Genomic DNA, 22,096 nt, shown 5'->3' with positions numbered 1-22,096 from the left:
AACTGGTTTGGCTCAGTGGATAGGGCATCGGCCTGCAGACTGAAGGGTCCCAGGTTCAATCTGGTTAACATGCCCAGGTTGAGGGCTCGATCCCCAGTAGGGGGCGTGTAGGAGACAGCTGGTCAATGATTCTCTCTCATCATTTATGTTTCTATCTCTCTATCCCTCTCCATTCCTCTCTGAAATCAATAAAAATATATTCACAAAAAAGAATATAACACATCCAATTGCATATTTTTCATAATCCTATATAATAAAAGGCTAATATGCAAATTGACCGAATGGCGGAACAACTGGTCGCTATTATGCGCACTGACCACCAGGGGGCAGACGTTCAATGCAGGAGCTGTCCCCTGGTGGTCAGTGCGCTCTTGCGCTCAGCCAGAAGCTGCTACACATGTATGGCAAGTGCAGCGGTGGTGGCGGGAGCCTCTCCCACCTCCACAGCAGCGCTAAGGATGTCTGACTGACAGCTTAGGCCTACTCCCTGCTCCCCAGAGGGAGCAGGCCTAAGCTGTCAGTCGGACATCCCCTAAGGGCTCCCGGACTGTGAGAGGGTACAGGCCAGGCTGAGAGACGCCCCTACCCCCCAAGTGCACAAATTTTGTGCACTGGGCCTCTAGTGTTTTAATATAAACCTACATCATCTACCTTTTCCTATCAATTCTCCCTCTACTCCCACTATCCAACCCAAGGTAGACAGGGGTATGGAGAAAGTAGGTTTTGATATTCTAGTTTCTGCTCATCTCCAACCAAGGAAATGTTCAAGCAATAAAAGAACATCAAAACAAAGAAATTTTGGCCCATGAATAAAACCATCTCTTAGCGATCTGAGTTCCCATATCATCTACTACAGAAGATCACTCTAAAGACTTGTGCAAAGACTATGAGAAAATAAGGTTTCTTTTCTACTTTAAGGAGAGGAATATGCCATGGATGCCACCAAGATTCATCAAGGAATAAAATGCCATATTCATTTATTTTGCTTTGAGGTCTCTTGCAAAAATTATGGGAAATCTTTTCCCAAAGTCTCCCTTGAACTCTAATGAACTCGTTTCTAAGTCTCAGTCCCCCTTGGGCTCATTCTAGTCACTAAGACTAATGTAACCTTTTGTTTTTAATCCCCACCCAAGGAATGAAGTTATTTTTTTCCATTGATTTTTAGAGAGAGTGGAAAGGACAGTGACTAGGGAGAGGGAGAGGAGAGAGAAACATTGACATGCTTGAGACACATTAATTGGTTGCCTCCTGCTTGCACCCCTACTGGGCCTGGGGATTGAACCTGTAACTGAAATATATGCGCTTAACCAGAATTGAACCCAAGACCCTATAGTCCACAGGCCAACACTCTAACCACTGAGAAAGATTGTCCAGGGCAAGACTGATGTAACTTTAATCCACATACACACTTTGAAATCACATTCACTCTTAAATTTTATTACTGGGCCAGTAATGAAAAATACTACCTTTGTTTTTCTAATTATGGGGGAAAGGGTATCCTATCTAATAAAGAGGGAATAAGCTAATTGAGTGTCACACCCTCACAAGATGGCACGCCCACAGCCAATAAAGAGGGAATATGCTAATTGACTGCCACGCCCTCAAAGATGGCGGCACCACAGCCACAAGATGGTGATGCCCAGTCCCCTCAGCCTTGCTGGGGCAGCAGGTGCGCAGCACGGCTGGGCCCACCCCAAGGCAGGTCTGGCCACTCAGCGCGCCTGCCTCCGGAGTCTCCCAATCCTCTCAGCCCCCCAGCCACCAGGGCCAGTCCGAGGCGCAAGTAAGCCTCAGATGTTGGCTGCCCAGCCAACACCTGAGGCGCAGGCCAGCCTTGGATGGCGGCTTCCCAGCCACCCAGGGCTGGCCTGAGACACAGGCAAGCCTCAGATGGCAGCTGCCCAGCTGCCCAGGGCCACCCGAGGCTCAGGTAACCAGGGCTGGCCAAGGCTTGCACTGCCAGCAGTGGCAGCAGCAGAGGTGTGATGGGGTCATCTCCTTCCCCTGATCGCTGGTCACCTCCCGCCCGAGGGCTCCGGACTGTGAGAGGGGGCAGGCTTGGCTGAGGGACCCCCCCCTCTCCAGTGCATGAATTTTCATGCACCAGGCCTCTAGTATGTATATATCTGAAAGATAACATAGGTTTGCTAAAAGGGCATAATAAATGTACTGTCATTAATTCAAAAGCTAATATGGCCCTAACTGGTTTGGCTCAATGGATAGAGCAAGGGCCCACGAACTGAAGGGTCCTGGGTCTGATTCCGGTCAAGGGCAGGTACCTCAGTTGCAGACTTGATCCCTGGGTGGGAGGCAACCAACCAATCAATGTGTCTCTCTCACATTGATGTTTCTCTCTCTCTCTCTCTCTCCCTCCCTTCCACTCTCTCTAAAAATCAATGGAAAAAGTATCCCTGGGTGAGGATTAACAAACCAAAAAATAAAAGCTAATATGTATTTTTTAACCTTTTATTTCTAACACAAGAAAGAGAAAATGGAAAATGTTAGTTATATTATACCTTGTAGCATTGTCCACAATTAGCTCAGATTCTGTTCTATGGTTTGTCTTTAGTTCAATAGCACAATTCCTTGACTTAAGAGTATCAAAAAGATCTTGCAGTAAGTTGCCAGGTTCAATGCTGGGTAACTGTCTAATATCACCTAAAGGGGGGTGGGAATAGATATAGGTTTTAGGTACCTGTGGTTCTGAAATTTAGGAATTATTATTTCGCCCTACTGATATATGCCATAATTATATAGACTTACTCTGAGAGAAAAAAAAAAGCCCTTCCCCAAAAAAATCTTTGTTTAAAATGACTTGAGAACAAGTCTTTGAAAATATTTCACACACAAAAATACCATCCAGATTAAACAATTAAGATAAAAATAGCAATAACTCAATAAGGTAAAATCTGAGTCAAACTTCTTTCCTACCTATAACCACAGGCCAACTGTGTAAAGACATATATTTTGGCCAACATGTGAAGAAAAAACACAGGCCTGAGATAGCTGTTACTTATTCAATCTTGCTCAATGTCTTACTAAACATGAAAGAATCTATGGCCTCAAATGAATAAAATAAACAGACAAAATACAAAATAAACAAACCAAATGCATTTGCTAACAGATAAATTTTAGTAATGTAATGATAATATTTTGCTTTATTAAAAACATTTTTACTTTAAACAAACCCAATCAACCAGAGAGATAAGAAAAACTACTTTCTAGGTGAAAGATGGGAGAATGCTTAAGCCTTTAATAGAATCAACTGTTTATAAAATATCCTCAAATATCTAAAAAAATTACTTATACAGAATTTGATTCTCACGCTACAATTCTATTTCTTTTTCCATTAAATCATACCGTCTACAGAACAATATACCCAATAGAACCTAACTGAATCTCACCAGAATTGAAAAGGACTTAAGAGGTTGGTGAGGTCTAATTTGGGCCATGAGCTTAAAATCATAAAATTATTTTAAGAGGTCTATACTTCAGACATTTTATTATTTCCAAATAAATCGATATCCTTATTTACTTTGGATCTGTGACATTTTTACCATTTTTATAGCTATCATTTAGGTGATCAGCAGTGACCCCTCACATCTCTATTTCATTCATATCCTAACCTGCCAATTCCCTGGCCAAAACGAAGAGCCTCCCAAACTGCTAAAGAGAGTGGTCAAGTTGAACTCAGTGCAGCTTTAGTATGGGCTTTGACGAATGCCTTCCCAACTGTAGGATATGGATATTAAAGCAGTGAATTGTATAAACCGCCACTTAACCACAATGCTGTGAACTAAACAATTAGAATTCCAACAATATTTTAACTTACCAAGGATAATAAGCTTAGAAAGATTGGAGTGCTCAAACAATAAATTTAAAACAGATTTGAAGATTACTACAGATACCAAACTCCCTTCATCCACAACCAGAACTCTCACTGAAGAAAATCTCCATGGACTATTATTCTCTCTGTTCTCCTTGTCAATTGTTTTCTTCCAAAAATAGAAGCTGTAACTGACCTACAAGTAAAGTATTGCACGTTTAAGTTCAGGTTATAAAATTTACCCAAAATAATTTTTTTAAAAAACATGTTATTTGAAAACAAAACTCTTAAATTGGAGGGGGTGGGTAATGCGTGTAAGTAGAGTAACATAGGAAAAAGGCTAAAGAAATAGAGAACACAAAAGTTATAGAGGTGAATAGATAGATCAAATAAATCTAAAAACAAAAAAAAGATCTAATAATTTAAAAAAATGCTTCCTAATGACTACTTAGTGTGTTGAACAGGCTTTGTATATGTCACTATCCCGCTGCAAAAATTTAAACCCTCCCCTTATTACTTTTGACCAGGGAGAGCTCTCTATAGCCCTTTCCATTCCCAAATAAGCCTTCTCCCAGCCTGAGCTACCCAATCACTTAGGTCCTCCTCTTCTCCCAACCATAACACTCCATCCAGAAATAAAGTGCTGTCTTCCCAGCCTAATACGTACTTCTTCTTCACATTAAAAAAAACAAACAGCCAAACCGGTTTGGCTCAGTGGATAGAGCGTCGGCCTGCGGACTCAAGGGTCCCGGGTTCGATTCCGGTCAAGGGCATGTACCTTGGTTGCGGGTACATCCCCACTGGGGGCGTGCAGGAGGCAGCTGATCGATGTTTCTCTCTCATCGATGTTTCTAGCTCTCTATCCCTCTCCCTTCTTCTCTGTAAAATATCAATAAAATATATTTTAAAACAAAAACAAAAACAAACAAACAAAAAAACCAACAACTAAAAATGATTTATTACAGAGGTAATAAGATTCACTATTTTAAAAATATAGATGAGATCATCTTAAATAGGTTGGTCTCTATCATTCCAGAAACATTTCTATATTGTAAGTACACATATATTGTATACACAGGTTTCTTAAATGGTAACAAGTAATTTTTAAAATTTTATTTTCAACTACAGTTTACATTCGATATTATTCTGTATTAGTTTCAGGTGTATAGTTTAGTGCAGTGATGGTGAACCTATGACACGCATGTCAGAGGTGACACGCGAACCCATTTTTTTGGTTGATTTTTCTTTGTTAAATGGCATTTAAATATATAAAATAAATATCAAAAATATAAATCTGTTTTACTATGGTTGCAAATATCAAAAAATTTCTACATGTGACAGGGCACCAGAGTTAAGTTAGGGTTTTTCAAAATGCTGACACGCCGAGCTCAAAAGGTTCGCCATCACTGGCCTAGTGGTTAGGCAGTCATGTACTTTACAAAGTGTTGCCCTGATATTTCAAGTACCTGCCTGGCACCATAATATTACAATATTACTGTCTATGTTCCCCAGGCTGTACTTTACATCCTTGCCATTATTTTGTAACTACTAATTTATTTAAGTTTTCTACTGTAGCTAGATTCAAAGTGTATATTCAGCAAAAGCATTCATATTTCCCACACGTCGTCATGAAAAAATGAAAACTAAATTAATTAAATAAGTTCTGTCTTTAAGGCAAATGTTTCCTATTGAGAAGAAATATAAAAGGTTTTACCTGACACAGTGTATAAGCGTGAAAACCAGTCTTTTGTCTCAGTAAGCCAGCAGCTTTCCCTGTAGGTGCCGTAAGTAAAACTTCTATACCCTTGTCTGCCTTTGGCAGACTTTGCTCTGTATAGGTAATCCACTCTTCTGGTACGTCCTGGTCTTGCTCAAAGTCTTCACAAGCTTTCTTTACTTCCCTTTTTTCCAACAGCTCTCTATGCCTAAAAAGATGGCTAACAATTGTGGTCTTCCCACAACCGCCTTTCCCACTGATGACTGTCACAGCATTGGAGCAGACCATCTCCAAGGCAGCCACTTGGTCCTGGTCCAGTTGATCGTCAGGTATTTCTGCATTACCTTCATCTTCACCATGATCACAAATATGGTCCCCACTGTCCTGTGTGTTGGCCTCAGAAGTTTCTAATGTTTCATCGGGTTTACTTTCGTTCAATGGATCACCCCTTCCTGAATTCTCAGGTTTTTTGGTACGAATAGACGCAAGCACCTTTTTCACATCGACATGAAAATACCACGGAGGCCTCTTCATCAGGTCACCTATAGAAGAGGCAATGCCTTTCTCAGCCTGGTAAAGGTTATACAGAAAGACACATTCCTTCTTATAGGTCACCACGTTGATATCCTTCAAAAACTTCAGAGACTCCCAAACATCATAAAAAGACATCTGGTTTGACAACAGAGAAGTTAAGTCAGGTTCTTCCACATATGTGTGCCCATGCTCTCTGCACAGCTGCTTCAGCTTAGAATATACTATCAGCCCATTCTTCTGCACATCAGTCATCAGGAGGAGGAGAGACGGAAACTGACAAAATGCTGTCCAACTTGCCTCACACTGCAAAAGCTTCAGCTCTCTGTAGGTGATCTTTAAGAAAATAAAGTTCAAGCTGCTTTATAAAAATTGTACATGTTCATGATTATTAAAATTACAGTAAAAACAATGTTATTTGTTAATAATTTTTTAAGTCCCAGAGACATGTATTTCAACTAAATTTGGAGGAAACAACTCTAATACATCACTAATTTTTTTATTGACTATCCTGTGATCAGAGCTCTATATAATTTTTAAATTAAAATTATATTTTCTCAAAGTATAGTATATTAAGGAATATACTATTCCTTAATTTTATTTTAAATTTTAGATATTTTTAAATTAAATTTTTTGGGGTAATATTGGTTAATTATATAAGTTTCAAGTCTATAATTCTATAATACATCATCTATATATTATATAGTGTGTCTATCACTTAAAGTCCAATCTTCCATCATCATATATTTGACCCTCTTTATCCTTTCCTGCCTCCCACTCCCTCATATTAACTCCCTATTATAGAAAGTCTTTCTCTACAGAAGATCTCTCTCTTTTATACTATCACCTTCGCATATGCTTCTCCCCTTCTCATTTTTGAAAAAAGTTACAGTATACATTTTGTTAATCAATTTAGGTTAAATCAGTGTAAATAGGATTCAGATAAGCAACTTGATGTACCATGATTACGTTCCTTAGCTTTATAATAAACTCTGTGTGTTCTGTGAAGTTAATGACTATCTCATTTCCTTGTTTTTTTTTCTGTTTTTTTAATATATTTTTATTGATTTCAGAAAGGAAGAGAGAGGGAGAGAAACATCAACGATGAGAGAATCAATGATTGACTGCTTCCTGCATGCCCTACACTGGGGATTGAGCCCACAACCTGGGCATGTGCCCTGACCGGGAATCAGATTGTGACCTCCTGGATTCTAGGTCGACACTCAACCACTGAGCCATACCAGCCAGGTTACTTGGCTTCTTCAGTTTCCTATGCGCTTAGTAACAATTCTGCCCAAAGGCTACAAAAGAGGTAAGGAACTTCCTTCGTCAGGATCCACTTAGCGGGTCTTCCACCAGCTCCACCTTTTTTTTTCATGGAGCCTCTAGACACATATTTATGGACTGAATTGTACCCCCAATTCATGTGTTGAAATCCTAACGACTAGTACTTCAGAATGTGACCACATTTGGGGAAAGGGTCCTTAAAGAGGTAATTAAGTTAAAATGAGGCCACTGGGGAGGGCTCTAGTCCAATGTGATTTATGAAATTAGGACACAGACAACTCTCTAGAGAGAGAGGACCGTGTAAAAACATAGCAAGAAGACTGTAAGTCAAGGAGAGAGACCTCTGAAGAAATCGACCTTGTTGACACCTTGATTTTGAACTTGTAGCCTCCAGAACTGTGAGAAAATAGATTTCTGTTGTATAAGCCACCCAGTCTATGGTGTTTGTTAGAGCAGTCCTAGCAAATTAATACAATACCTCAGTACAAGTCTTTATTCTGGATGGTCAACAGTGAAACTTCAAGCCTCCTTTTCCCACTTGAGTCCCAGAATGTTCACTGCTCTGACTGCTTCTCTACTGAATAAATACATATGATAATCTAACATTTCAGGATCTTATTTTTCAAAGCATACAGAAACCAGTCATTTTACGTAGAAAACAAATTCATTATTCTTGTATTTCTCAAACAGGATGGGGAGGGTGTCTGTACACATTCATGGGGACCCAAAAGTTACATCAGAATTTTTAAATTGTATTTCCATTTGGAAAACCACCTTTAACCAAGGACGGCCAAAATTTCAGTGCCACGTTTGGTTTCCAATGCCACTGGAGCCTCTTGATGTCTAATAATAACAAAAGCGTAGTCGTTCATAAATATTGTTGTAATAACTTTAAAAATCTGAATTAATCATGCTATCCGATATGAGCAGTGAAAGTTCTTAAAAGTTCTAATAGGAAAGTACAGGATTGAGTTGCACTGCAGAATGCATTTGCCAAACTCAAAGAACTTGTGCCTTCAATGAAATCTATACTCAAGTTGCAAATGGCAGTTAAGTTAGCAAAAAATGTTTGCCATATTAAATTAAATTATATAACTAAATTATTAATAATGTGAATGGCATTTATTTTGTTGTTTTGTTTTCCTTTATATATTTATTGCATAAGAGCTAGAAGCACAAAAACTTTCTATTTAGTCCCTGGCCATATGGCTCAGATGGTTGGAGCATTGTCCCATACACCAAAGAGTTGTGGATTCAATTCCCAGGCAGGGCACATACCTAGGTTGTGAATTTGATTTCCGGTCATGGAAGGTATGGGACACAACCAATATTTCTCTCTCACATTGATGTCTCTGTCTCTGTCTCTCTCTCTCTCTCTCTCTCTCTCTCTCATCAATAAAAAACAAACAAAAACACACACACATACATATTATCAGATGAGGATTTTTTTTAAAGTTTATATTTAGATCTCCTCCTCCTCTCCTCCCCCTCTCCTCTCAGTAAAAAAAAAAAAAAAAAAGTAAGTTTATATTTAATTTGTAACAATCAAAGAAACATACATTAGCCTGGCTGGTGTGTCTCAGTGGTTGAGCATCAATCCATGAACCAGGAGGTCACGGTTCGATTCCCTGTCAGGGCACATGCCTGGGTTGCAGGCTTGATCCCCAGTGGGGGGCAGGGAGTGTATGTGCAAGAGGTAGTTGATCAATCAATGATTCTTTCTCATCATTGATGTTTCTATCTCTCCCTCTTTCATCCTCTCTCTGAAATCAATAAAAACATTTTTTTAAAAAAGAGAGAAAAATACATCAACATTGAGATCTATACAATTTTTTTCCTTTGAAAGAGATACAAAAATTGTCACATTTGAGAAATCTTGCCTTATATAAGATTACTAAATTCTAAGCAAATGTTTTACTTACTTTACTAAATCCAAGCTTCCATGGATGTGTACCTAAAATCTCTTCCATGTTTCCCAACACCTCGTTAGGACACGAGCTTATGAGCTGCTTAAAGTGTCGAGGCAGAAGAACTGGAAGAAATTCCATTATTTTTGGAAACTTCAACGCTATCATTACACTTCTAAATGGAACTGTAGGATATCAAAAAAGACCAAATCAAAACATACAAATGAGCTCACAGAACAACCAATTTGATGGATTTTCTTATTTAGTACCCCTAGCTCAAGAAATCCAAATCAAAGAGAGATTAATAAATTTACTTTAACCAGCAAGAAATCTCATATTATAACAATTTATTTGTACTGAGATGGTTTTCACTGTATCAAACACCAAAATTTATATCCTTTAAATGCTTAGGTAACTTCCTAGTCTTTTGTTTCATTTTGTTTGCAAATAATTAGAATAAAATTCTTGACTCAATGACATAAAGATAAAATCAAAGCTAAATATAAAAATAATACACATATTAACCTTAATCAATTTCATTGTAACTGTGATCCTTTTGTCACTGAAGTCATATGATGGTGTTCTGCCAAAGATCATCTCACCCAATATCTTCATATAAAAATATATATAACATATATTTTTTATTTTTTTTTTCAGAGAGGAAGGGAGAGGGAGAGAGAGAAACATCAATGATAAGAGAGAATCATTGATTGGCTGCCTCCTGCACACCCCCTATAGGGGATCGAGCCGACAACCCAAGTATGTGCCCTTGAACAGAATCGAACCTGGGTCCCTTCGGTCCACAGGCCAACACTCTATCCACTGAGCCAAACCAGCTAGGACCCAGTCTCTTCATATTAAAGATGAGGAACCTGGAATGTCAATGACATACTTCAAAAGCAATATAAACACATTTTCATCAAACCAATTTTAAAAAGAATACTATGGCCCTGGCTGGGTGGCTTAGTTGGCTGGAGCATCATCTCATAAACCAAAAAGTTTTGGGTTTGAATCGGTCAGGGTACATATCTAGGTTTCAGGTTTGATATCTCTCTCTCTCTCTTCTCTCTCTCTCTCTCTTTCTCTCTCTCTTTCTCTCTCTCTGTCTCCCTCCCTCCCTCCCCCACCCCCATGCGACGTCTCTAAACATAACCTCAGGTGAAGATTAACTAAAAAAAAAAATTAAGGTACTATGCCAAGATACCATTGTGACAATATTTAAAAGACCTAAGTCAGTAAGTATCTCAATTACACTAAACTCGATAATAAAAATCACACCTACTTGTTTTTTTCATAGAACGCCACATCTTGTTATCTGGTTGGGACTCTTGCTGTGTAGATTGTTTTTTACCATTCTTCATATTTTCCTTCTCAAAAGTTCTCAACATTTCCCAAAGATTTTCAAAGTTGAGATTTTCATAGCCTAATGTTGCATTTACCCAAGCTAAAAATTTAGTTATAGTGTCACTGGGGACATTACAGTCTTTAAGAAAGAGGGAACAGATATTTTCTTGATTCGGTGGTGACATATCAGACTGTAAAAAGTACGATGGAAATCCTTGAACTTGATAGTTCCTTGATCCTGCAGGCTTTACTTGTACCTTCACTCGCCACCAAGGACCCGTTAATGGAAAATGTCCAGACACTTCATACTTCTCCCGAGTGTTTTCATCAGAAATTACAACTTAAAACAAAAATTTTATTCAGTATATTTTAAAACCTCTTTCCTAAAGTTTTTGTTTTTTAACCAAATACATCATTCTCTGTAACTCTCCCCCGCGCTCCCCCTCTGCCCCCGCCGCGCACACACACAGCACCCCTACAGACATCTATTAGGGTGTCTATATTCCACTTACCTGTTTCCCTGTCTCGGTCACTACACTGTAAGCCCTCTAGCATAGGACAATGTTTCATTAGTCTTTGAGCTCCAAGAGGTAAGCATGGTGCATGGCAAAAGCCTGCTGTTCTTCTAAAAGTAGTCCTCTCTCTGCTACGTTGACTTCAGCCAAAACTGACCTTCATGCAGTTTCTAAAAAAAAAAATGTTCAGGTCCCTCCCACCACCAGGTCTTTGAATAAGCTGTTCCATCTGCCTCAAGCGTTCTCTTCTTTACTGTTTATCCCATTTACCTCAGCTTAACTATCTTCCTCCGGAAAGCCTTCACTGAGTCTCATGAATATAACCTCTCTAGCACAACTTACTATTTCTCCTAAGCACTGAGTAACATGATAGTTACTTCTGTGATTATTTAAAGAATGTCTGTTTAATTCACTAGATAGTAAGCTCCATTAGGACAGCAACCTCATCATCATATCTCTCCAAGGTATCCCTGCAGTAAACACCTTGCTTGGAACACGGTAGCTAGTCACTAATACTTTTAGGATAAATTACTAAGCCCTCCACAAACACTTGAAAATTGTCTAAACCTGTGTTGTCCACTCATGTGTAACTATTTAAATTTAAATTAAATAGGATATTAAAAATGGTGGTCAAGTAAGTGGATGCTGTTCCCAGGACCACACTGGAATTACAACTATAATACAGAAAAACTTTCTGATTAATCAATGGAAAACTTGCAGGAGAGAATCCTGATACCTGAGGACCAAAAGTGGAGACAACATAGAGACTGGTAGGAGGGGCGGAGGTGTGAAAGGGCTAGCTGGGTGTCCACAAACAGCAACTGAAGTCTCCGAGAGAGAACTCAGCTGACGGGGGGTTGCCACTGAGAACTGTGGGATCTAATCTCCAAGCTGGGCCCTCCAGCAGAGAGCACTAGAACTGACCAGAGTGTCCACAAAACATCTGGCTGTGAAAAGCAGCAGGGTTGCTTATTTTCCAGGGACAGAGAGGTGGAAATTCACACACCCTCTTAAAGGGCCAATGGCACCCTTTAAAGTGTAGAGCCACTCACCTTATGCTCCAGCAGAGGGAGGGCAGAGTGGATTGGAGCTGTGTGAGCAGGAGTCAGGAACTGGGCTCTGGGGTTAGAGCTCAGAAGGCAGACACCCCAGTTTCCTGTGCTGAGTCATTACCTCACACAGCAGAGATCATCTTTGTCACACAGACATTTGCTATACTGGCAACTTTGCCTGGGGGGAAGATAGCCGACCCACCCTATCGGAAAACAACTTGCCCCAAGGTGTGTGTAGGGCGCGGCTATAGGGTTAAGCCTGGGACTGACCTGTTGGCAAAGTCACAAACAAGTCCCAGCTTAGACAGCACAGTCCTCTTAGTATAATTAGGCTTGACCTTATGACCTCCCTAGATCTTATCTGGGTAGCTAGTGGGCTATGGGAGGTGCAGCAACTGCTGCCAAAACAAGTGAAACTCACAAGGATATTGTAACTATGGTGACCACTACCTTGTTTACCTCTGGCTATAAAATAAAGGCTCAGCTTGCCTTCTGGGTCTCTCTCTGTGGCCTCAGCCAGGCACAGGAAGATCCACCTAGACCAGCCGTGGGCAAACTACGACCCGTGGGCCGGATCCGGCCCGTTTGAAATGAATAAAACTAAAAAAAAAAAAAAAAGACTGTACCCTTTTATGTAATGATGTTTACTTTGAATTTATATTAGTTCACACAAACACTCCATCCATGCTTTTGTTCCGGCCCTCCGGTCCAGTTTAAGAACCCATTGTGGCCCTCGAGTCAAAAAGTTTGCCCACCCCTGACCTAGACCCAGCTTATTTTCTCGGTCTGTCATTTCTTCATCCTTCACCACCCTCCCTCAGGCTTGCGGAATCCTTGGCTGAGCTAGCTCCACACAGTGTGGAGTTCCTGAGACCCAGTCTCTTAATGGGTGGTCTCTGGAGGATCTGAGTCTCTGCTTGATCTAATTAGTCAGAAACAGTTTGATACTGTTCAGAACCAGAGATTGAGGGGCTTAGCAGATCTACCTATACAGAGTCACAAACCCAAACAGGCAGCCAAAATAAGACAAAGAAACAATCCCCAAATGAAAGAACAAGAGAATGCTCCAGAAGAAGAGAAAAATGAAATGGAGATAAGAAATTTATCTGATACAGAGTTCAGAATAATGATGGGAAAGATGCTCAACAGCATGAGAAAACATATTGTAACTAGGAAAACAGAAATAAAGAATGACATAGCACAAAGAACACATTGGAAGGAATACACAGCAAATTAGGGTAAGTTGAGGATTGAACCAGTGAATAAGAAGACAGGGTTGAAAAAAATCACTCAGAGAAACAAAAAGAAAAAAACAATTAAAAAAACAGGACAGCTTAAGGGAGCTGGGGGACAATGTGAAACATAACAATATTAGAATAGCAGGTGTGCCAGAAGAGGCAGAAAGGGAGAAAGAGATAGAGAAACGTGTTTGAAGAAATAATGAAGTAGAAATAATGGCAGAACTTTCCTAACCTGGTAAAGGAAAAAGTCACACAAGTTCAGGAGGCACAGAGAACCCCAAGCAAGAAGAATCCAAACAGACCCATGCCCAGACACATCATAATTAAAATGCCAAAAATTGAAGACAAAGAGAGAATCTTAAAGGCAGCAAGAGAAAAGAAAACTGTTACCTATAAAGGAGCTCCCATAAGGCTGACACCCGATTTCTCATCAGAAACTCTACAGGCCAGAAAGGAATGGCATGAAGTACTCAAGGTAATGGAAAGCAAGGATCTGAAACCAAGATTACTATATCCAGCAAGGCTATCATTCAAAATAGATAGTCAAGCCCTAGCAGGTGTGGCTCAGTAGATAGAGCGTCAGCCTGTGGACTGAAGGGTCCTGGGTTTGATTCTGGTCAAAGGAACAGGCCCGGGTTGTGAGCTCAGTCCCCAGTAGGGGGTGTGCAGGAGGCACCCGATCAATGATTCTCTCCCATCATTGATGTTTCTATCTCTCTCTCTCTCTCCCTCTCCCTTCCTCTCTGAAATCAATAAAAATAATTAAAAAAATAAAAAAATAGACAAATAAAGAGCTTGCTGAACAACAACAAAAAAGGCTAGAGGAGTACATCACCATCAAGCCAGCATTACAAGACATGCTAAAAGGACTGCTGTAATGAGAAGATGAAATAGAGAGAAACCTAGGCATACAGAATTAAAAGTAAATAAGTACCTATCAATAATAACCTTAAATATAAATGGATTAAATGCTCCCTTCCAAAGATGTAGGGTAGCTGAATGGATACAAAAACATGACCCAACTATATGCTGTCTAAAGAGACCCACCTCAGAACAAAACACACACACGGGATGAGAGTGAAGGGATGGAAAAAAATTTTCCATGCAAATGGAAAAGAAAAAAAAAACTGGAGTAGCAATACTCATAGCTGACAAAATAAACTTCAAAATGAAGGCCATTACTTCCCTGTGTGGTTTGGCTCAGTGGATAGAGCATCGGCCTGTGGACTGAAGGGTCACAAGTTCAATTCCAGTAAAGGGCACACACTCGCATTGTGGGCTCAATCCCCAATGGGAGGTGAACAGGAGGCAGTCAATCAATGACTGTCTCTCATCATTGATGTTTCTATCTTCTTCTCTCCCTCTCACTTCCTCTCTGAAATCAATAAAAAAATATTTTTTTAAAAATGAAGGCCATCACAAGAAACAACAAAGGACACTACATACTACTAAAGGGATCAATCCAACAAGAGGATATAACCCTGGTAAACATATATGCACCCAATATAGGAACACCTAAATGTATAAAAAAAACTTCTGGGGGACTTTAATGGAGAGATCGACAACAATATAGTCATAGTAGGGGACTTTAACACCCCACTGACTTCACTGGATAGACCTTCCAGACAAACAGTTAACAAGGAAACAGTGACTCTAAAGGACACACTGGATCAGATGGATTTAATTGACATTTATAGAACATTTCCCCCCAAAGCTGTAGAATATATATTCTTCTCAAGTGCACAGGGATCATTCGCAAAGCTAGACCACATGTTAGAACACAAAACCAATCTTTAAAGTTCAAGAAGATTGAAATCATATCAAGTACCTTCTCAGATCACAGTGAAATGAAATTAGAAATCAACTACAGTAGAAACACCCCAAAAATTCCAACACATGGGCTTAAATAGCATGTTATTAAACAATGAATGGGTTACCAATGAGATCAAAAAAGAAAACAAAAACTTCCTGGGGAAAAAATGTAAATCAACAAACAACAACCCAAAATCTCTGGGACATAGCAAAAGCTGTCCTGAGAGGGAAGTTCATAGCACTACAGGCCTACCTCAAAAAAACAAAAAAAATTAACAATAAACTAGTTAACCCTATAACTTAAAGAACTAGAAAGAGAACAACAAGAAAAGCCCAGAGTGAATAGAAGGATGGAAATAATAAAGATTAGAGCAGAAATAAATGACATAGAGACAAAAAAAAAAATACAAAAAATGAGCTGGTTCTTTGCAAGGATAAACAAGATTGATGAACCATTAAGCAGACTGATCAAGAAACAGAGAGAGGACCCAAATAAATAAAATCAGAAACGAAAGTGGACATTGTGGATGAAATGGACAAATTCCTAGAAAAATACAATTTCCCAAAACTGAATCAGGAAGAATCAGAAAAATCTGAATAGGCCAATAACAACTGATGAAACAAAAGCAGTAATAATAAAAAACTCCCAGCAAACAAAAGTCCAGGTCCAGACGGCTTCACGGGGGAGTTTTACTAAACATTCAAAGAACTAACACCTTTATTTCTCAAACTATTCTGAAAAATCCAAGAGGAAGGAACAGTTCCAAGCTCTTTTTATGAGGCCAGTATTATCCTAATTCCAAAACCAGATAAAGACACTACAAAGAAAGAATGTTACAGGTCAATATCCCTGATGAATATAGGTGTTAAAATCCTCAACAAAATATGAGCAAATCGGATCCAGCAATATATTAAAAAAGATCATACACCATGACCAAGTGGGATTTATTCCAGGGATGCAAGGCTGGTACAATATTCGCAAATCATTAAACATGATACATCACATAAACAAATTGAAAGACAAAAATCACATGATTATATCAATAGGTGCAGAAAAAGCATTCGACAAAACCCAACACCCTTTTTTGATAAAAACTTTCAGCAAAGTGCAAATAGAGGGAGCATATCTCAACATGATAAAGGCCATATATGACAAATCTAAGAACAGAAACAAGACAGGGATGTCCGCTGTCATCACTCTTATTCAACATAGTACTGGAAGTCCTAGCCACAGCAATCAGACAAGAAGAAGAAATAAAAGGCACAATACCAGATTTCAAGTTATACTACAAAGCCACTGTAATCAAAACAGCCTAGTACTGGCACAAGGACAGGCATATAGATCAATGGAACAGGACAGATACCCCAGAAATCGACCCAAACCATTACACTCCATTCATATATGACAAAGGAGGCAAGTGCATACAGTGGAGCAAATAAATGGTATTGGGAAAATTGGACAGATACATGCAAAAAAATGAAACTAAACCACTAATTTACACTATACACAAGAATAAACTCAAGAGAAACCAAGATGGCAGCATAGGTAAACATCGGAAATTGCTGCCTCGCACAACCACTTCAAAAATACAACTAAAAGACAAAACGGACATCATCCAGAACCACAGGAAGGCTGGCCAAGTGGAAATTCTACAACTAGAAGGAAAGAGAAAAGCACACTGAGACTCAGAGGAGGTGCGGAAGTAAAGTGCAGAGGTACGAAGGCGCACGTGGGAAAAGCTGGCAGCTGAGGACGCTGCACACATGGAAAGGGCTGGCAGCTGAGGACGCTGCACACGTGGAAAGGGCTGGCAGCTGAGGACGCTGCACACGTGGAAAGGGCTGGCAGCTGAGGACATGGTTGACTTTTTCAATCGGGAGGGAGTCTCAAGCTCCCGATTGCTCTGAACTCCAGTTCTGGGCGAGTCTCTGGGGACCCAGACTCATACGGGGAGAAACTGTACTGTCTGGCATTGGTCAGAACTCGAGGGCGGCTTTCTCTCAGAGGTGCTTGCAGCGATTACAGGGGCACTGAGACGCGGGGCCTGTTAGGGCAGGACTGAGGAGCAGCCATAGCTGTTTGCTCCACCCTGTTGATCCCCTGAAACCCCGCCCCACCCAAGCTGTGCACAGAGGCTTTTCCATATGAAAGGCCTGGCCCTTTGCAATCTGAAAATTGCCTGACAAACTGCAACTGGATCAGAGAAACCCAGAACATCCAAAAGAAGGCCCAAGGCCCCACAGCAGCTTGCATTGCTTCACAGCTGGGCTCCTGCTGGGTAGCCTCAGGCAGAGGCTAAATTAGCACCTCCTTAGAAATCCAAGAGCCAGTGTACCCAGTGGTCAGAGTGGGACCATCCAGATTACAACTCCTCAGATCCATAAGGGACACACTCAGGGGGCAGACTCAGTAAGCACCAAAGCCCCACTGAAGCAAGTCTTGCCCCAGAAGGGTGTCTCCAGAACAGAAGTTCTCCCACCATAGACACAGCTGATTCTCACAGCCAATTGGCCTGGAGGTCAATTCCTCCCAGTAATACCTACAACAATCAAGGCTTAACTACAACAAGACTGTGCACAAAGCCCACAAGGGGGTGCACGAAGAGTGTCCTCCTCAGGTAATTGGGGAGGCTGAGCCACTGGGCCCTATAGGACACCTAGCACACAAAGCCACTCTACAAACACAGGGAAGTAGCCAAAATGCGGAGACAAAGAAACAGGTCACAAACGACAGAAATGGAGGAAAGCAAATGACTGGATATAGAGTTCAAAACCACACTTTTAAGGTTTTTCAAGAACTTTCTAGAAACTGCCGATAAATTTAGTAAGACCCTCAAAAAGACTGGTAAGACCGCCGATAAATGTAGTGAGACCCTCAAGAAATCTAGTGAGACCCTCGAAGTTATGAAAAAGGACCAACTAGAAATTAAGCATACACTGACTGAAATAAAGGATATTATGCAGAGTTCCAACAGCAGACTAGAGGATCGCAAGAATCAAGTCAAAGATTTGAAATACGAAGAAGCAAAAAACACCCAACCGGAAAAGCAAAATGAAAAAAGAATCCAAAAATATGAAGATAGTGTAAGGAGCCTCTGGGACAGCTTCAAGCGTACCAACATCCGAATTATTGGGGTGCCAGAAGAAGAGAGAGAGCAAGATATTGAAAACCTATTTGAAGAAATAATGACAGAAAACTTCCCCTACCTGGTGAAAGAAATAGACTTACACAGGAAGCGCAGAGAACCCCAAACAAAAGGAATCCAAAGAGGACCACACCAAGACACATCATAATTAAAATGCCAAGAGCAAAAGACAAAGAGAGAATCTTTTTTTAAAATTGTTTTATTGCTTAAAGTATTACAAAGAGTATTACATATCAAAGAGAGAATCTTAAAAGCAGCAAGAGAAAGACAGTCAGTTACCTACAAGGGAGTACCCATACGACTGTCAGCTGATTTCTCAACAGAAACTTTACAAGCCAGAAGGGAGTGGCAAGAAATATTCAAAGTGATGAATAGCAAGAACTTACAACCAAGATTACTTTACCCAGCAAAGCTATCATTCAGAATTGAAGGACAGATAAAGAGCTTCACAGATAAGAAAAAGCTAAAGGAGTTCATCACCACCAAACCAGTATTATATGAAATGCTGAAAGGTATCCTTTAAGAAGAGGAAGAAGAAGAAAAAGGTAAAGATACAAATTATGAACAACAAATACACATCTATCAACAAGTGAATCTAAAAATCAATTGAATAAGTAATCTGACGAACATAATAAACTGGTGAATATAATAGAATCAGGGTCATAGAAAGGGAGTGGACTGACTATTCTGGGGGGGGGGTGTGGGGGTGCAGGAAGAGACTGGACAAAAATCGTACACCTATGGATGAGGACAGTTAGTGGGGGGGGTGTGAACTGGGTGGAGGGGAGCTATGGGGGGGAAAAGAGGAACAACTGTAATAATCTGAACAATAAAGATTTAATTTAAAAAAATTAAAAAAGAATAAACTCAAAATGGATAAAAGACTTAAGTCATGAAGCCATAAAAATCCTAGAAGAAACTATAGGCAGCAAAATCCCAGACATCTCTCATAGCAATATGTTTATGGATACATCTCCTAGGGCAAAGGAAACTAAGTAGAAAATAAACAAATGGCACTATGTCAAAATAAAAAGCTTCTGCACAAAAAAAGAAACCCTCAGCAAAATGAAAAGGGAGCCCGCTGTATGGGAAAACATATTTGGCAATGATACATCTGATAAAGGGTTAATATCCAAAACATATAAGGAACTCATACAACTTAACAAAAGGAAGACAAACAATTCAATTTAAAAAATGAGCAAATGACCTAAATAGACGATTCTCCAAAGTGGGCATACAGAGGCCCAAGAGACATATGAAAAAATGCTCAAAGTCACTGATCATCAGAGAGATGCAAATTAAAATGACAATGAGGTATCACATCACACCTGTCGGAATGGCTACCATCAACAAATCCACAAATGACAAGTGCTGGTGAGAATGTGGAGAAAAGGGAACCCTAGTACCCTGCTGGTGGGAATGCAGACTGATGCAGCCACTGTGGAAAACAGTATGGAGTTTCCTCAAAAAATTAAATATGAAACTGCCATTTGACTCAGTGATCCCACTTCTAGGAATATATCTTAGGAGACCTGAAACACCAATCAGAAAGAATGTATGCACCCCTATGTTCATAGCAGCGCAATTTACAATAGCTTAGATCCGGAAACAGCCCAAGTGCCCATCAGTAGATGAGTGGATAAAAAAGCTGTGGGACATTTATACCATGGAATCCTATGCAGCAGTAAAAAAGAAGAATCTCTTATCCTTTGAGGCAGCATGGAGGGACCTAGAGTATTATGCTAAGTGAAATAAGCCAGTCAGAGAAAGACAAGTATCACATGATTTCACACATATGCGGCATCCAAGTAACAAAATAAACTGATGAATAGAGTGGGTCCAGAGACATGGAAGCATGGAACAGCGTGCGCAATCTTGGAGGAAAGGCAGGGGAGAGTGGGTGGATGGGAGGTAATCAACCAAAGACCCTGTATGCATATGCATGGGCACAGACAATAGGGTGGTGAAGGCAGGCCTGGGGCGGGGGATGCGGGTGAGCTGGAGGGGGTCAAAGAGGGGGAAAAAACGGAGACGTGTGTAATACTTTCAACAATAAAGAATTATTTTAAAAAATAAGGAAATAAAAAGAAAAAATAAATAAATTTAAATTAAATTAATTTTAAAATTTAGGTCCTTTGTTGCACTAGCTGCATTTCAAGTTCTCAATAGCCACATGTGACTAGTGGCTATTGTACTGGACAGCGCAAATATAAAACTATGCCATCATCACAGAAAATTCCACTGGATGGCACTGGTCTAAATAGTAAAATATTATAAACAGCTGTCACAAGGATAATTCATAGCATAGGAAACTACACACGCTAAACATGGATATCAATAGTATTAACACAAGGTTAATGAATCAATGATGCCTTGATGGTGTTTCTTGGGTGCTTGTGTTTTCTTTTTTTAAAATATATTTTTATTGATTTCAGAGAGGAAGAAAGAAACTTCAATGATGAGAATCATTGATCATCTGCCTCCTGCACGCCCCCTACTCGGGATGGAGCTCACAACCGGGGCATGTGCCCTTGACTGGAATTGAACCCGGGATCCTTCAGTCCACAGACCAACGCTCTATCCACTGAGCAAACCGGCCAGGGCGCCTGTGTTTTCTAAGCAGCTGGAAAAAAATCTCGTATTTGACTCCAGGCTGGATACGGAAATAGTTAAAAGCCCCCGATTCACTACTTCAAAGAGTTGTGAACATTACAAGAGAGAATACATGTAGAGCACAAGCTTAACACATAGTATTTGCTCAAGTTACTGCTACTATATTATCAATATAATTTTATCTAAGTAAACAAACAGCTAGGCCGTCCCCAACGAAGTCTGCGAACAGCGCTGGGGCGCCTTACCCCGGACAGGGCCACGTTCACCCCCACGCCACCCCCAGGCTCCCGCGCTTCCTCACCGCGGAGGCACCCGGGGAGGCTGCCGGCCCTGAGGCCCCCGCTGCAGAGCTCCTCGGCGTCCACAAACACCGGCTCGTCCTCCTCCTCCACCAGGCAGTCATCGTCCTCCTCCTCCAGGCAGTCCTCGTTCCCCTCCACCAGGGCCTTGGACGGGAGCAGCTGTCCCTGCAGTTCGCGCAATTGCTGATTCCTAGAGGCCATAACTCAACTCTCCGAAACTCAACCCAACCCGGGAAAACCCGGCCTGGGCACCCGGCCTTCATCAGCCAATCAGGCCCGCGGCTGCAAGACCGTCAACTTCCGGGAACGCCAGTGCGAGCGCGGAGGGGCGGGGCTGCCACGAAGCTCCGCCCCCAAGCCGCGGCCTGGGCGGTGTGCACGGGTGGGGGGCGGAGGGAGTCAGTGCCTGGACGGAACCAGGGGTTTGGACGAAATCGAAATCAGCCCGCTGGGCAGCGGCATGTGTGGCACCTGCTGGGCCGCTGGGCCACGACAGCTCCTTCGGAGACTGAATCACGGGGGAAGGCCACGTCTAGTGAGCCTAGAGAGCCCGGAAAAGCAAGCCCTCCCCACCACCCCAAAACGAAAATCCAGATGCCCTTCAGGAGCACGGAACAGGGAATCTCCCATCTGAGACTAGTGACTGTTTGGGGCCTCTGTTTCCTTAAAGAGTTGGATTTCTATCATCAAAAGCAGTTATGCAAGGTGCAGATCTCTAGTCCCCATTCCACCCATTGAGTCTGGATCTAGGGCAGGGGCCCAGGGTTCTGTCTTTTAAGGCAAGTTAAGGTTCTTTATTTTGA

General features: G+C 40.9%; 1 protein-coding gene across 1 annotated transcript in view; it reads right to left on the bottom strand.

Moving 5' to 3' along the window:
- Positions 1–21,549, bottom strand: part of HELB (DNA helicase B) — a 41,316-nt gene extending 19,767 nt beyond the window's left edge. Inside the window, exons 1-6 of the mRNA XM_023760663.1 lie at positions 21,293–21,549; positions 10,551–10,952; positions 9,284–9,453; positions 5,541–6,410; positions 3,833–4,022; positions 2,517–2,658 (exon numbers count right to left, since the gene is read on the bottom strand). Coding sequence (XP_023616431.1) covers positions 2,517–2,658; positions 3,833–4,022; positions 5,541–6,410; positions 9,284–9,453; positions 10,551–10,952; positions 21,293–21,494 — 1,976 coding nt within the window. The 5' untranslated portion in view covers positions 21,495–21,549. The remainder of the gene's footprint in view (positions 1–2,516; positions 2,659–3,832; positions 4,023–5,540; positions 6,411–9,283; positions 9,454–10,550; positions 10,953–21,292) is intronic.
- Between the last annotated feature and the right edge of the window lie 547 nt (positions 21,550–22,096).

This window comes from Myotis lucifugus, unplaced genomic scaffold, assembly GCF_000147115.1.
Source record: "Myotis lucifugus unplaced genomic scaffold, Myoluc2.0 scaffold_189, whole genome shotgun sequence".
Lineage (NCBI taxonomy): Eukaryota > Metazoa > Chordata > Mammalia > Chiroptera > Vespertilionidae > Myotis > Myotis lucifugus.
This window is presented reverse-complemented; position numbering and strand designations above follow the sequence as displayed.